At 59.2% G+C, this 13,851-nt stretch overlaps 1 protein-coding gene across 1 annotated transcript in view; it reads left to right on the top strand.

Moving 5' to 3' along the window:
- Window positions 1-711: 711 nt before the first annotated feature.
- COL7A1 (collagen type VII alpha 1 chain) overlaps window positions 712-13,851 on the top strand; it is a 30,881-nt gene continuing 17,741 nt past the window's right edge. The window contains exons 1-45 of the mRNA XM_077777099.1: window positions 712-796; window positions 1,300-1,480; window positions 2,094-2,259; window positions 2,335-2,428; window positions 2,520-2,681; window positions 2,917-3,080; window positions 3,166-3,295; window positions 3,393-3,509; window positions 3,611-3,757; window positions 3,843-3,959; window positions 4,034-4,183; window positions 4,267-4,395; window positions 4,979-5,122; window positions 5,212-5,337; window positions 5,443-5,586; window positions 6,181-6,300; window positions 6,444-6,587; window positions 6,912-7,037; window positions 7,137-7,283; window positions 7,474-7,596; window positions 7,919-8,065; window positions 8,322-8,456; window positions 8,780-8,926; window positions 9,008-9,144; window positions 9,435-9,561; window positions 9,648-9,794; window positions 9,882-10,054; window positions 10,156-10,191; window positions 10,276-10,302; window positions 10,395-10,439; window positions 10,514-10,576; window positions 11,016-11,087; window positions 11,179-11,214; window positions 11,347-11,382; window positions 11,548-11,619; window positions 11,731-11,808; window positions 12,051-12,077; window positions 12,160-12,213; window positions 12,355-12,417; window positions 12,502-12,561; window positions 12,669-12,704; window positions 12,904-12,948; window positions 13,028-13,063; window positions 13,614-13,658; window positions 13,742-13,777. Coding sequence (XP_077633225.1) covers window positions 712-796; window positions 1,300-1,480; window positions 2,094-2,259; window positions 2,335-2,428; window positions 2,520-2,681; window positions 2,917-3,080; window positions 3,166-3,295; window positions 3,393-3,509; window positions 3,611-3,757; window positions 3,843-3,959; window positions 4,034-4,183; window positions 4,267-4,395; window positions 4,979-5,122; window positions 5,212-5,337; window positions 5,443-5,586; window positions 6,181-6,300; window positions 6,444-6,587; window positions 6,912-7,037; window positions 7,137-7,283; window positions 7,474-7,596; window positions 7,919-8,065; window positions 8,322-8,456; window positions 8,780-8,926; window positions 9,008-9,144; window positions 9,435-9,561; window positions 9,648-9,794; window positions 9,882-10,054; window positions 10,156-10,191; window positions 10,276-10,302; window positions 10,395-10,439; window positions 10,514-10,576; window positions 11,016-11,087; window positions 11,179-11,214; window positions 11,347-11,382; window positions 11,548-11,619; window positions 11,731-11,808; window positions 12,051-12,077; window positions 12,160-12,213; window positions 12,355-12,417; window positions 12,502-12,561; window positions 12,669-12,704; window positions 12,904-12,948; window positions 13,028-13,063; window positions 13,614-13,658; window positions 13,742-13,777 — 4,596 coding nt within the window. The remainder of the gene's footprint in view (window positions 797-1,299; window positions 1,481-2,093; window positions 2,260-2,334; window positions 2,429-2,519; window positions 2,682-2,916; window positions 3,081-3,165; window positions 3,296-3,392; window positions 3,510-3,610; window positions 3,758-3,842; window positions 3,960-4,033; window positions 4,184-4,266; window positions 4,396-4,978; window positions 5,123-5,211; window positions 5,338-5,442; window positions 5,587-6,180; window positions 6,301-6,443; window positions 6,588-6,911; window positions 7,038-7,136; window positions 7,284-7,473; window positions 7,597-7,918; window positions 8,066-8,321; window positions 8,457-8,779; window positions 8,927-9,007; window positions 9,145-9,434; window positions 9,562-9,647; window positions 9,795-9,881; window positions 10,055-10,155; window positions 10,192-10,275; window positions 10,303-10,394; window positions 10,440-10,513; window positions 10,577-11,015; window positions 11,088-11,178; window positions 11,215-11,346; window positions 11,383-11,547; window positions 11,620-11,730; window positions 11,809-12,050; window positions 12,078-12,159; window positions 12,214-12,354; window positions 12,418-12,501; window positions 12,562-12,668; window positions 12,705-12,903; window positions 12,949-13,027; window positions 13,064-13,613; window positions 13,659-13,741; window positions 13,778-13,851) is intronic.

The raw sequence follows: 13,851 nt of genomic DNA, 5'->3' as shown, positions 1-13,851 counted from the left end.
GAGAGCTGAGCTGTCACTGTGGGTGGTCCCACCCTGCACATATGGACAATCCCGGTCCCTACAGGCACAGCTGGATGGCATCTGCCTGGGACTGGTTTAGGGCATGGTAGGGGGTGCGGGGTACTGGGGTAGACACGTATGCATATGCATGACACAGATTCCTCCTGGCTTCCCCTTCCCAAGGTGGGAGGTAGGCATTTTTCAGATGCAGCCCAATGGTGCTTTGGTTTCCCTGGGATAAGCCCAGAGCACCTCATTTGCTGGGGGCTGCTCTGGCTGTCAAGGGGGTTGGGGTGGGGCACAGGAGATCCAACAGACAGAGGGATGGCTGAATCACAGGAGTGGCCGGCGGGACTCATGGCCTGAAGGCTTGTCTGGGCACCCCCATAGGGTTGGGGGGTGAGTCATCTCCAGCTGCAGCCTCCCCCAACCACCATCCTGCTGTCTCCTCTGTCCCCAGGAACCTATTTGAATTCCAGCCTCCAGCAGTCACGTCACCAGTCACTCTGACCTTAAAGCAGCCAAGACTTCTGACCCTAGACAGAGTTGGAGAGGTTTCCCCTCAGCATTTGTCAAGACCCTTCTAGGGGAGTCCTGGAAGCCACAGGAGGCGGGGGGACTTTACACCTAAGTGGACTCAGATCCTCTGTCGGNAGCCGCGGGCCGGGGCACAGAGGCTGGGGGCCTGGCTGACTGTCTCCCCCACCCAGGATGAGGCCGCCGCTCCTGGTGGCCGCGCTCTGCGCGGGGATCCTGGCAGGGGCGCTCCGAGTGCGGGCCCAGCAGAGGGAGAGAGGTGGGCACCGCTGGGAAGGACGCCGTCCAAGGCGCTGTACCCAGTCACCTGTGGCTTTCGTCTGGGATCCCCCACCTCCACGACCCCACCGTCACCCCTACTAACTCTCCCCCGACTCCCCAAACCTTCCGCTGCAGCTCCGTGCTGGCTCTCCCAAACCTCACCCTATTCTAATGGGTCTCAAACTCTGGGTCTCCCCAGATGCGCACTGGGTCGCCTACTCTCTGTCACTCCACCCTGGCCCCTAAGGCCAACCCCAGCCCCAGATCCACACCCGCGTCCGTGGCTCTCCCTTCTCTGCACACACCAGTCCTCCAAGGAAAGTCTGCTCTGGGCCCCTCCGTGCCACCCTCCAAGTTTCCCAGGCCCAAGGCGGCCCGGGCAGTTCGCTTAGCTGATGAGGCCTACTCCAACCTCTCCAGCCCCTAGTACCGAGGGACCACAGTGCAGGGAGGGGTGGGTGGGCTCCAAGACAAGAGCATGATGTCTCCTCCCCGTCCCAGTGACCTGCACTCGCCTTTATGCTGCTGACATCGTGTTCCTACTTGATGGCTCTTCATCTATCGGCCGAGGCAACTTCCGTGAAGTGCGCAGTTTCCTGGAGGGACTGGTGCTTCCTTTCTCTGGGGCAGCCAGTGCACAAGGTGTGCGCTTTGCTGCCGTGCAGTACAGCGACGATCCACGGTGAGTGGTAGCCCCTGGAGCGGGGGACCCAGAGATCTGTCCAGGACTCTTCCCCCCCAGAAGCAGAGCCCAGAAACCCCTAGGCCAGGCTTTGGGGAACCCAGAGACCCTCCTCCCCCCAGCCAGGACCTCCTCTGGAGACAGAGGCAGGGATCTCCCAGGTAGAGTCCTCACACCTGAGACACCTCCAGGCTATTGTCCTGTCAAAGACAGGACTGTCTTTTCTCATCTGGAGATGGAGAGCCCAGGGGCCTCAGATGCCCCCTGTCTACTGAACTCTCCATGTTCCAGCCCTCGGCCTCTCCCCTCACACAGGGTCTCCCTGTCTGGCCAACATCCAGCTCCCTACAACCGGACCCTTCCTCCCACAATTAATTAACCAGACATCCTGCCCCCCGAGGTAGGAAGCCCCAAGAGCTCCAGCCACCAGCAGAGCACAGAGGGGTACCAGAGGAGTTTGTTAACTTAATGGCTTCAGAGGTGGAGTCGCAGAACCAAGGGGACCCTCAAGGGGGCCTGACATTCACAGACCTCACCCCATGGGCCTCCTAAAGGCCATGGCCAGAGAAGGTCCTGGTCCCTAGCCTGTTGTCACCTTCCCCTCCCTGCGCAGGACGGAGTTTGGCCTCGATGCACTTGGCTCAGGCTCCGGGGGCGAGGTGATCCGAGCCATCCGTGAGCTGAGCTACAAGGGGGGCAACACGCGCACTGGGGCTGCAATTCTCCACGTGGCTGACCATGTCTTTCTGCCCGAGCTGGCCCGACCTGGTGTCCCCAAGGTAATCTCCCACCCTGCCATGCCCCCCATGTTAGCTGTCTGAGGCAGCACTGATTTAACCCCTGCACCTGCCCAGGTCTGCATCCTCATCACAGATGGGAAATCCCAGGACCTGGTGGACACGGCTGCCCAGCGGCTGAAGGGGCAGGGGGTCAAGCTGTTTGCTGTGGGTGAGTACCACTCTGGGGAGACAAGTGGGCTGTGGCAGGGGCCAGTCAGAGGGCACGTGGACAGCTGAGCTCTGATTGGACATCACCTCAGGGATCAAGAATGCCGACCCTGAGGAGCTGAAGCGAGTTGCCTCACAGCCGACTAGTGATTTCTTCTTCTTCGTCAACGACTTCAGTATCTTGAGGACACTGCTGCCCCTTGTTTCCCGGAGAGTGTGCACAACTGCTGGTGGTGTGCCTGTGACCCTGCCCAGTGAGTTCCTGCCCCCGCTTGTGCCCTGACCTAGACCTCTGACCTCCCTCCCCAAACCTGGGAGTGCTGATTCCATTCCGTGTGCTCCTGACACCGAGCTGGAGGTTCTGTCCTCTGATCCTGCCCTAGAGGTGCTGACCTGACCTCATGTGCTCCTGACCCTTGACCTCAATGCTACACTTTACGTCTGACCCCTGATCCTCCTGCCTGATTGCCTGACTCTCACCCTTCCCAGCTGATGACTTGACGTCGGGGCCACGAGACCTGGTGCTGTCTGAAGCAGGCAGTCAATCCTTGAGAGTACAGTGGACAGCGGCCAGTGGCCCGGTGACTGGCTACAAGGTCCAGTACACTCCTCTGACAGGGCTGGGACAGCCACTGCCGGGCGAGCGGCGGGAGGTAAGGATGTCAGGAGTAGGTGTCAGGTAGGTGGAGGGCTGGGGACTTGGCAGGGCAACGCAGAGTGACCTCTAACCCTGGACAGGTAAGCATCCCAGCTGGTGAGACCAGCACACAGCTGCAGGGGCTCCGGCCACTGACCGAGTACCAAGTGATTGTGGTCGCCCTCTACGCCAACAGCATCGGGGAGGCTGTGAGCGGAACAGCACGGACCAGTGAGCAATTCTGCTAACCTCTGACCCCACTCACCTAACCGCCTAGTCCCCCCTCCCCACTCCTGACTCCACTAATCCCTGCTGGACCTTCCCCCAGCTGCCCTGGAGGGGCCAGAGCTGACCATCCAGAATACCACAGCCCACAGCCTCCTGGTGGCCTGGCGGAGTGTGCCAGGTGCCACTGGCTACCGTGTGACATGGCGGGTCCTCAGAGGTGAGTGAGAAGTGTGGGCTGAGGGGATCCCAGCACCTCACACAGGATTGTAGGGTCCTGAGTCTGCAAAGTGCACTGATCCCTTGGTGCCCCCCATGCAGGTGGTGTCACACAGCAGCAGGAGCTGGGCCCCGGGCAGGGGTCACTGTTGCTGCGTGACCTGGAGCCTAGCACGGATTACGAGGTGACTGTGAGCACCCTGCTTGGCCGTAGCGAAGGATCTGCCACCTCCCTGACTGCCCGCACTGGTGAGAAGGCTGGGTGCTTTCTTCGCAGTGGGTGGGCACGCAGGCAGGGCACACAGGCCGCTCACATCCCATGTGCCCTGGGCAGACGCTTCTGTGGAGCAGACCCTGCGCCCAGTCATCCTGGGCCCCACCTCCATTCTCCTTTCCTGGAACTTGGTGCCTGAGGCCCGTGGCTACCGGCTGGAATGGCGGCGTGAGAGTGGTCAGTGCAGGGGAGAGGGGTGGGCAGGCAGGGTCAGGCTCGGCTTCAGCCAGACTGACACTGTCGTCTTGCAGGCTTGGGGGTGCCACAGAAGGTGGTGTTGCCCTCTGATGTGACCCGCTACCAGCTGGATGGGCTGCAACCAGGCACTGAGTATCGCCTCACGCTCTATACTCTGCTGGAGGGCCGCGAGGTAGCCACGCCTGCAACTGTGGTCCCCACAGGTGAGGGCTCCGTGGGCCTTGCCAAGCGAGAGGGGAAGGTACAGGGGCCCAGGGGCAGCCCTTCATGCCGTGCTCTCCAACAGGGCCAGAGCTGCCTGTGGGCCCTGTGACAGACCTGAAGGTGACTGAGCTGCCTGGGCAGCAGGTGCGAGTATCCTGGAGCCCAGTCCCCGGTGCCACCGAGTACCGCATCACTGTGCGCAGCACCCAGGGTGAGGTGGACACAGCCACGCCGGGACACAGCCACACATTAAAGTTCCAGCTTTTGGGGTCTGACTCCATCTTCACCCCAACACTTTGCACTCCTGGGTTCCTACAGCCTCCTCCTGTCTCCTTGTCCAACTATCCCCCAAGGTGGCAACGGAGCCCAGGCCTGTCAGAGTCTTTCCGCTCCCAGCCCTGCCTCAGCCCATCTTCTCACCCAGATCATCTCCACTCACTGCCCGCATCCCTGTCTGCAGCTTTGGCCCTTCTCCGCAATCACAAGCTCAAGCCCTACCCTTCTGTTGCTCTAGCTGGAACCACTGTCCACGCTGACCTCTCATCCCCTGTCCCCATCCAGTACTGACCCCCATCACTCCACATCACTGTCTGTGGATGACCTGTCAACTCACAGCACTATCCACTGATTTCTGTTGTCCTACATTCCATGTCTCTGTCCACCTACCCCTATCATCCTGTGTCTCCATTCCTCACTGGTCCATTATCCTGTGTCACTGTGCATCACTGACCGCCATCATCCCACATCCCTGTGTCTCACAGACCCCGGCCCACCTATCCTGCCTTCTCTCTTAGGGGTTGAGCGGACCCTGGTGCTTCCTGGGAGTCAGACAGCCTTTGACTTGGATGATGTCCGGGCTGGGCTAAGCTACACTGTGCGGGTGTCTGCTCGAGTGGGCAGCCGTGAGGGCAGTGCCAGCACCCTCACTATCCGCCAGGGTGAGCACTGCAGGGGGATTGTGGGGGGAACAGCTGCCTGATTCACTCCAGTCCTGGTCTTGACCCTGACCTCTGTCTTTAACCCCCAGAACCGGAAACCCCACTTGCCATCCCAGGGCTACGAGTTGTGGCATCAGATGCAACACGGGTGAGGGTGGCCTGGGGACCTGTTCCTGGAGCCAGTGGATTTCGGATTAGCTGGAGGACAGACAGTGGTCAGTGTGGGGTGTGCATGTGGGGGGCTATGGAGAGGAACAACCAGGGTTTGGGGGATTGAGGGGACAGGCAAGAGCCATGCCAACACTTCCCTCTGACCCTAGGTCCGGAGTCCAGCCAGACATTGCCCCCAGAATCCACTGCCACAGATCTCATGGGGCTACGGCCTGGAACCTCCTACCAGGTGGCTGTGTCAGCACTTCGAGGGAGAGAGGAGGGACCCTCTATGGTCATCGTGGCTCGAACTGGTCAGGGCCTGACCCAGCCCCTTGACTAGCTATCTCCAGTGCCCCGTTAGACCCCCCTGCCTCCCCTCGCAGATCCTTGCTTCACCCCACAACAGTCTCCCTCTTCAGATTCCCACTGCCTTCTCCCTCAGAGTCCTGCTTTCTCCTTTGGTCTCCCTTTCCTCCTCTTAAGCCCCCACCTTATTCAGATTCCTCTGCCTCTCCTCAAAGATCTCACTCTCTTTGCCCTCAGATTTTTATCACCTCATCGCTCAGGCTCCCGCTGCCTTTTCTGCTCCACCTTGCTCTCCTCTTAGACTTAAACTTTTCCCTTTGTCAGAGCCCCTCACTGCCTCCTCAGACCTCCATCGGAACCCTAGTATGTTCTCTGTCAGACCCTCTTCTCTCTCAGATTCCCATCACCTGCCACCTCAGATTCCCACTATCTCCTCTGTCAGAACCCCCAGGTTTTCCCCCATCTGGCCCATTAACTACCTCCTCCATCGGATCCCTGCCTCCTGTGAGACTCTCACAGCCTTCTATTAGATAGTCCCCCTCCTCCATCAGACCCTCCACTGCCTCCTCCATTGGACTCCTCATTGCTTCTCCCCCCAGACCCACTGGGCCCAGTGAGGAGTATCCATGTGACGCAGACCAGCAGCTCATCTGTCACCATCTCCTGGAATAGGGTTCCTGGTGCCACAGGATACAGGGTCTCCTGGCACTCAGGCTATGGTGGGAACCAGAGGTTTTGGAGGGTCATGGGGGGCAGGTCTGGGAGGAATGGGGGCTGGGAGTTTATTAAGGGTCCAGGTGGAGCATTGGGGGGGTGGGCAGATTCTAGCTAGCCCTGAAGCTGCCTCCATCCTCACTCCCAGGCCCAGAGAAATCCCAGTTGGTTTCTGGAGAGGCCACAGTGGCTGAGCTGGATGGGCTGGAGCCAGATACCAAGTACACAGTACACGTGTGGCCTCATGTGGCTGGGGTGGATGGGACGCCCGCCTCTGTGGTTGTGAGGACAGGTGAGTGGGCCCTGGCCAGCTCACAATCACATCTCATTGGCTACCCCACCCCACTGTGTATTCCTGACTGCTCCAGTGGACCACTCCATCACTACTCACTGACTTCTCCACATTGACTAAGTGATCGCCCTCAGTGACCTCCTGGCTGCTTCACACTGCCCACTCTGGGGCACTGGCGTCCTCCCTCTCAGAGGTTGGCTACACTAACTGGACCGTACTAACCTCACATTGACCTTCAGACTTCCCTGCATTGACCAGGTTTGCACTGCCACACTGTTCATCCATCCAGTGGCCCCTGACCCCTCACCCTGCCTCTCCCCTCAGACCCTGCACCCGTGGGCAGTGTGTCGAAGCTGCAGATCCTCAATGCTTCCAGTGATGTTCTGCGAGTCACCTGGGTCGGGGTCACTGGAGCCACAGCCTACAGACTGGCCTGGGGCCGGACCGAGGGTATGGTTCCCTGCCCCTGCCCTTATCCTTCCTGGCTGGGACTGCCCTTTCTGGTAAACCACCCCCACCCCGACCGTTGCCCCATGCTTGCCTGGCCAGGTGGCCCCACAAGACAGCAGATACTCCCAGGAAACACGGACTCCGCAGAAATACGGGGCCTAGAAGGCGGAGTCAGCTACTCAGTGCGAGTGACTGCTCTCGTGGGGGATCGTGAGGGAGCACCGGTCTCCATTGTCGTCACCACGCGTAGGCGGAGCTTGGGCTGGGGCGAGTCTTGGATTGGCCTTCACGGTTTGGGGGCGGGGCTTGTGCTCTGCGGGTAGAAGGGGGAAGGAAGGATGAAGCCTGGGATAGGCAAAGGAGTCGGTTGGGGTTGGGATTGGCTTAGGAGCCAGATGGGGGCGGAGCCTCCCTGAGACCCTTGTTTTCTCCGTAGCGCCTGAGGCTCCGCCCTCCCTGGAGACCCTTCGCGTAGTGCAGCGAGGCGAGCACTCGCTGAGGCTGAGCTGGCAGCCAGTGCCTGGGGCACACGGCTTCCGCCTGCGTTGGCGACCTGAGGGTGAGAGGTTCCCCTCGGTAGGGGGTCAGGGACTGATGGGGGCGGGACTGAAGGCGGGGTTGGAGAGGTAAGTCAGTGAGTGGGCAACGTCCGTCAGCGGGCGGTGTGCTGAGCGCCGGGATCAGTCAACCAGGTGGGTGGGATCAATAAGGGTTAGTCGCGCAGGATCAGTAAAGTGAACAAGGTCACCGAGACTGAGGAAGATCAATTAGGAGGGTGGACCTAGTTAACAGGGTCAGTCAGTGAGGTGGGTGAGTTCATTAATGCCACTCTGTAGCATCTTCCCACATGCCTTGGGTCCCCACTTTCGTGACTGCCCCAGGTGGCCAGGAACAGTCCCGGGTCTTGGGTCCCGATATCAGCAGCTATGAACTGGATGGGCTGGAATCAGCAACCCCATACCGAGTGTGGCTGAGCGTTTTGGGGTCAGCTGGAGAAGGGACCCCCACAGAAGTGATTGCTCGCACTGGTGAGCCCAGAATCCACTCTTCCCTGGTGTGATCTTTCCCCCGCTGATAACCCTCACTGGCTTCCTACACCCCATGACTCTGAGTGACCCCTCCTGTAGCCCCTTACCCCTCCTGTCCCTGGAGTGACCCCAGCATGATCTCCCATAACACTTCCTTGACTAATATCATCCTATCCCAGAACCTCCTCAGATGATCTCTCCCCTCTGGGTTCTCAGGACATAGACTCTGATCCCTGGTCTTTGATTCCTTCTTCAGAGTCACCCCGTGTCCCCAGCACTGAACTGCGAGTGGTAGACACTTCAATTGATTCAGTGACTCTGGCCTGGACCCCAGTGTCTGGAGTATCCAGCTACATCCTCTCCTGGGAGCCACTCAGACACCCTGGCCAAGGTGAAGGGGTGGCCAGGATTGGGGTGGGTTGGCAGTTGGGGCTCTGTGGAAGGCCTGCTGTTTAAACAGGTTTTATTGGGGTGCCTGGTGGCTCAGTTGGTTAAGCATCCGACTTCGGCTCAGATCATGATCTCATGGTTTGTGGGTTTGAGCCCCGCGTCAGGCTCTATGCTGACAGCTAGCTCAGAGCCTGGAGCCTGTTTTGGAATCTAGGTCTCCCTCTCTCCCTGACCGCCCCCTGCTCATACTGTCTCTCTCTCTCTCAAAAATAAACAAAACATTAAAAAAATAAAAAAATAAAAAACAGGTTTTATCTTTTGCAGACATCCCGGGGGCCTCACAGACACTTCCAGGGATCTCAAGCTCCCAGCAGGTGACAGGGCTAGAACCTGGCATCTCCTACACCTTCTCCTTGACACCTATCCGGGAGGGTGTACGAGGTCCTGAGGCCTCTGTCACACAGAACCCAGGTAAGGTGGGCACAGTGGGAGGGGCCGAAGGGGGTAGCTGGATGGGCCAGCTGCTTCAGTAACTCAGCCCCTTCCCTTCAGCGTGTCCCCATGGCCAGATGGATGTGGTGTTCCTGCTGCACACCACTCAGGACAATGCTCATCGTGCAGAGGCTGTAAAGCGAGCCCTGGAACGTCTGGTGTCTGCACTTGGGCCTCTTGGGCCACAGGCAGTCCAGGTTTGGGCCCAGAAGCAGACAGACCCCTTCCTATCCCGGCCCCTCTCCATCCCACGCTTCACAGCAGCTACCATTTCCCTACTTAGCCACTGGTCCAGTCTGTCTCCCTGCCCTTTCCAGGCTCCAGATCTCCCCTTCTGCTGGGTGGCTGCCTAGACTACCATCGCTGCTGACCCCCTAGTGTTCAGGTTTAGTCCTGTTCCCTGAGGTCTATATCTTCCCTGGCCCCCGACAGGCTCTGTCATCCTTGCTCTGTCATCTTCCCCAGTCCCTGTGTTCCCCCACCGCAGGTTGGCCTCCTGTCCTACAGTCATCGGCCCTCCCCTCTGTTCCCGCTGAATAGCTCCTATGATCCTAACGTTATCCTGCAGAAGATCCGCAGCATCCCTTACATGGACCCAAGTGGGAACAACCTGGGTAAGGACTGCATTGGACATGGGCTCTTGGGGCCTAGCTGTTGGGAGCTGGGGTGCCCCTGGGTTCTGACATGTTCTTTCTCCCAGGCACAGCTGTGGTTACTGCCCACAGACACCTATTAGCACCAGATGCCCCCGGGCGCCGCCAGCTTGTACCAGGGGTAATGGTTTTGCTAGTAGATGAGCCCTTGAGAGGTGACATCTTCAACCCTATCCGTGAGGCCCAGGCTGCTGGTGAGGAGTAGGGCTGGTGGGGATGGGACCTGGGAGTCAGGCTGGTGGTAGCAGGGTTGTCATCCAGGCTTCTGGACCCCTCCTTAGGGCTCAGAGTGATGATACTGGGCCAGGCCGGAGCTGACCCGGAACAGTTACGTCGCTTGGTACCAGGCATGGACCCTGTCCAGACTTTCTTTGCTGTGGATGATGGTCCAAGCTTGGACCGAGCAGTCAGTAGTTTGGCAACATCCCTGTGTCAGATAGCCTTGGCAACCCAGGTTTGCAAGGGGCCTCTGGGGGAGGGGTAACTGGCAGGGGAGAGGGGGTCTGAGGACTCTTGGGAGAGCTGCCTAGCCTCAAGGAGACCTTATGTCCACAGCCACAGCCAGAGCCTTGCACAGTGCCTTGTCCAAAGGTAAGTGTCCAGGGTTGAAAGGGTAGGCAAGGGCCACACCTGGGGCTAGCCACTCTGACCCTCATATGACATATCTTTCCCTAGGGTCAGAAGGGGGAACCTGGAGAGATGGTGAGTGGCCCGAGTTGGAGGCAGAGAATGGTTGGGGGTCAGTGTGGCTGAGGGAAGTTGGTGGCACAGGGCTCACTGATCACCCTTCCTAGGGCCTGAAAGGACAAGCCGGGCCTCCCGGCCCCCCCGGCCTCCCGGTGAGTGCCTCCCCATGCCTGTCCTCCGCCCCCTGCCTGGCGTACTGCCTCCTTAATCTGCTCTCTCCTCTCAGGGCAGGACTGGTGCTCCTGGCCCCCCAGGCCCCCCTGGAAGTACCGTTGCAAAGGGTGAAAGGGTGAGTGGAAACCATTGGGGTCCCCTGAAGACACTCCTCCAAGTGTTCTCAGGGTTTTTAGAAGACAGAAGGAAAGAGCAGGGCTAGAACCACAGGGTATTCCTAGAAGTGTACGTGGACATTTTAAACCACACCAGAGACTCTGGGGCAGGGCCTAAAATAGAGCAGCCAGTGGGGCTTTGAGACTCCCCCAGAGACCTTGGGTGTAAGTTCTAAATCCCAGAGGTGGGGAAGGCCCTCTGCCTCATCATTGCCCTGGTGCCTGGGATGAGGCCCCGTTTAGCTCAGAAGGGCTTCTTCTCTGCCCCACTGCTCCACCCCAGCAACACTTGAGCCTGTGGGGTGGAGTCCAGATAAAGAAGAGTCTGGTCTCTTCCAGCAGACAAAGGGTATGGAGGGAGGGTCCCTTCCTACCCTGACCTCTTTGCCTCCTCCTTAGGGCTTTCCTGGGGCAGATGGGCCTCCGGGCATCCCTGGCCGCCCTGGGACTCCTGGGACTCCTGGCTCCAAGGTGAGCAAGCTTGCCCTTGAAGGTCCTATGGTAGGACTCTGCTTGAGTGGGTGAGTGGGTGGTCTGACTGTCCGACTGCTTCCATTTACAGGGCTCCCCAGGGTGGCCTGGGCCTCGCGGAGATCCAGTAAGTTGCTTTCCCTTCTTTGCTCACCCAGCGTCTTCCCAAAGTTCTTTCTGTAGGGTGGGGACGTGTGGGGGTGGGCAGTGTGGATGAGCTTGAGCCCAAGCATCACCCTTTGCTCTGTTTTGTCCTCAGGGAGAGCGAGGACCTCGAGGCCCAAAGGGGGAGCCGGTAGGTGAAGGAGGAAGGGAGGGAGCCAAGGTGTCCCCAGGAGGAACAGGCTGGATGCTATGCAGAGCCGGCGGCATGATAAGGAATACTTGGGCACTCCTAGAAGCTTCTCCTGCCTCAAAGCTCCCATGCCCTGAATCCTGTCCATTGCTTTCTGTTCTGCAGGGAGAACCTGGACGAGTCACTGGAGGCGGGGGCCCAGGACTTCCTGGGCAGAAAGGGGACCCTGGACCTCCAGTAAGTTCTAGGATGTGAAGAGGCAAGAGATGTGTGGTGGGGGACCAGCAGGAGGCAGTGTGGGAATAAGGGTCAGTGAGGTTGTACTTTATACTTTGTCCCCTCCATCAGGGCCTTCCTGGATCCCGTGGCCCACTGGGGGACCCAGGACCCCGTGGTCCCCCAGGACTTCCTGGAACGGCTGTGAAGGTGACAACATGACCCCCTTGGGGTCTCATGACCTCAATATGCTCCAGTGACCTGGTGACCCCATTTGAACCCATACAACCCTTACTGGTTGCTCTGACCCCGTATGACCCCTCAGCCTCCCATGACTCCTCAGTTTCTCCATGACCTTTATAATCCAATTTGTCCCATGACCTTCATTTTTCCTGGTACACTGGGGAGCAGAGGTGTGGTCCAGGGTCATGGGGTCATGATCTGTCTTCCAGGGTGACAAAGGCGATCGTGGGGAGCGGGTAAGTGAGGGACAAGGTGTTTTGGGGGTGGCTTGGAGTCTAATTCCTGCTGGCCAGCGCCTGACCTGCTGTCCTCTCTCAGGGGCCCCCAGGACCAGGTGATGGCGGCACTGTTCCAGGGGAGCCTGGGCTGCCGGTGAGGGAGCCTTGAGGCTCTGCTGGGGAACTTGGGGGCTATCTCGGGGATGTGGTTACTGAGGCTGAGGCTCTTCTGGGGCAGTGGGTGGGTGCTGGGCCTCGCAGTTTGGGGCTCATGTTTTCACTCACTTTCTCTTAGGGTCTTCCTGGAGGCCCTGGACCCCAAGGCCCAGTTGGCCCTTCTGGAGAGAAAGGAGAAAAGGTGGGAAGTCTGATCTCTTGGTTGCCTGTTCTGAGGCAGGGGCTGAGGGAGGGAGGGTCTTCTACTCATCTGTTTCTCCTTCAGGGCGACTGTGAGGATGGAGCTCCAGGCCTCCCAGGACAACCTGGGAGCCCGGGTGAGCGGGTGAGTGTAGGGATAAGGGTTCTGGGGGGAGGGGGGCACACCTCCCTCAGCTTCCCATCCTCTATCCTGTCCTTATGCCCAAACCTAAGTCTCCGAACCCCTTCTAGGGCCCACGAGGACCTCCTGGAGACATTGGCCCCAAAGTAAGTGCCACTTTGGGGGGTCAGGTGTGGCATGTGACACACTGGGAACACTATAGGGCTGGGGGCATGTGGGGGGACCAGGAGATGAGGGCTCTCACCAGGTCAGAGGTTGTGGTTTTGGAGGCAGGATGGCTAGAGTTTGAGAAGCCTCCTCTAGGGTTTGACAGTCAAGGTGCCTCTTGTATCTCTCTCCCCTTAGGGTGACAGAGGACTGAAAGGGGCTGTGGGTGAGACTGGAGAGAAGGTAAGAGCAGCCTAGGGGTCTCTCAGGGCTCCAGAGGGTCTGTGGCCAGACTCAACTCTGACCCATTCTGTTCCATCAGGGTGAACGTGGACCCCCTGGCCCAGTGGGACCCCAGGTGAGCCCTCTGACCCCATGCCAGTGCGGAGCTGACCTGCACTCTGTGCCCCTACCTGGTTGTGACTTCTCAACCTTGACACCCCCTGCCCCTGGCCCGCCAGGTCTCCTCACGTGACTCTTTTTCTTTTTAAATGTTTTATTTATTTGAGAGAGAGAGCATGAGCAGCGGAGGGTCAGAGAGAGAGGGAGACACAGAATCCAAAACAGGCCCCTGATGCGGGGCTTGAACCCAAGAACTGAGATCATGACCTGAGCCGAAGTCGGACGCTTAACCGACTGAGCCACCCAGGCGCCCCTCTCCTCACGTGACTCTTGCTGATGCAGTCTCCAACCCTCAACCCTGGGACCTGCTTTTTACTTCCTGACCCTGCTGAACTGACCTTGACTTCCACTGACCTGGTCTCTGTCATTCCACTGAGTTCGTCCCCTGCCGCCTAAATCCTGACCTTTCGTGCCCTCTCTTCAGCACTCCCACAGTCTCTAGCCCTGGCTTCCTACTATCTCCCTGTGCACTGCCCTGGATCAGCATTTCTGTTCTTCTTCCCCAGGGGCTGCCTGGAGTGGCTGGACGTCCGGGAACTGAGGGGCCTGAAGTGAGTCTGTGACTATGGTAGGGCAGGGAGGGGGGTATTCAGGCGTTCCTCCTGTTCTGGTTTCACGCCTTTTCCACATGCAGGGACCGCCAGGACCCACCGGCCGCCGAGGAGAGAAGGTGAGTCATTGCTAACCCTGGGGGCCTGTCCCTCCCACTCCCTGCACTTGGGATTGTGGCAGGTGGGACACCGG

This window comes from Crocuta crocuta, unplaced genomic scaffold (genome assembly GCF_008692635.1).
Source record: "Crocuta crocuta isolate KB4526 unplaced genomic scaffold, BGI_CrCroc_1.0 scaffold77, whole genome shotgun sequence".
Lineage (NCBI taxonomy): Eukaryota > Metazoa > Chordata > Mammalia > Carnivora > Hyaenidae > Crocuta > Crocuta crocuta.
This window is presented reverse-complemented; position numbering and strand designations above follow the sequence as displayed.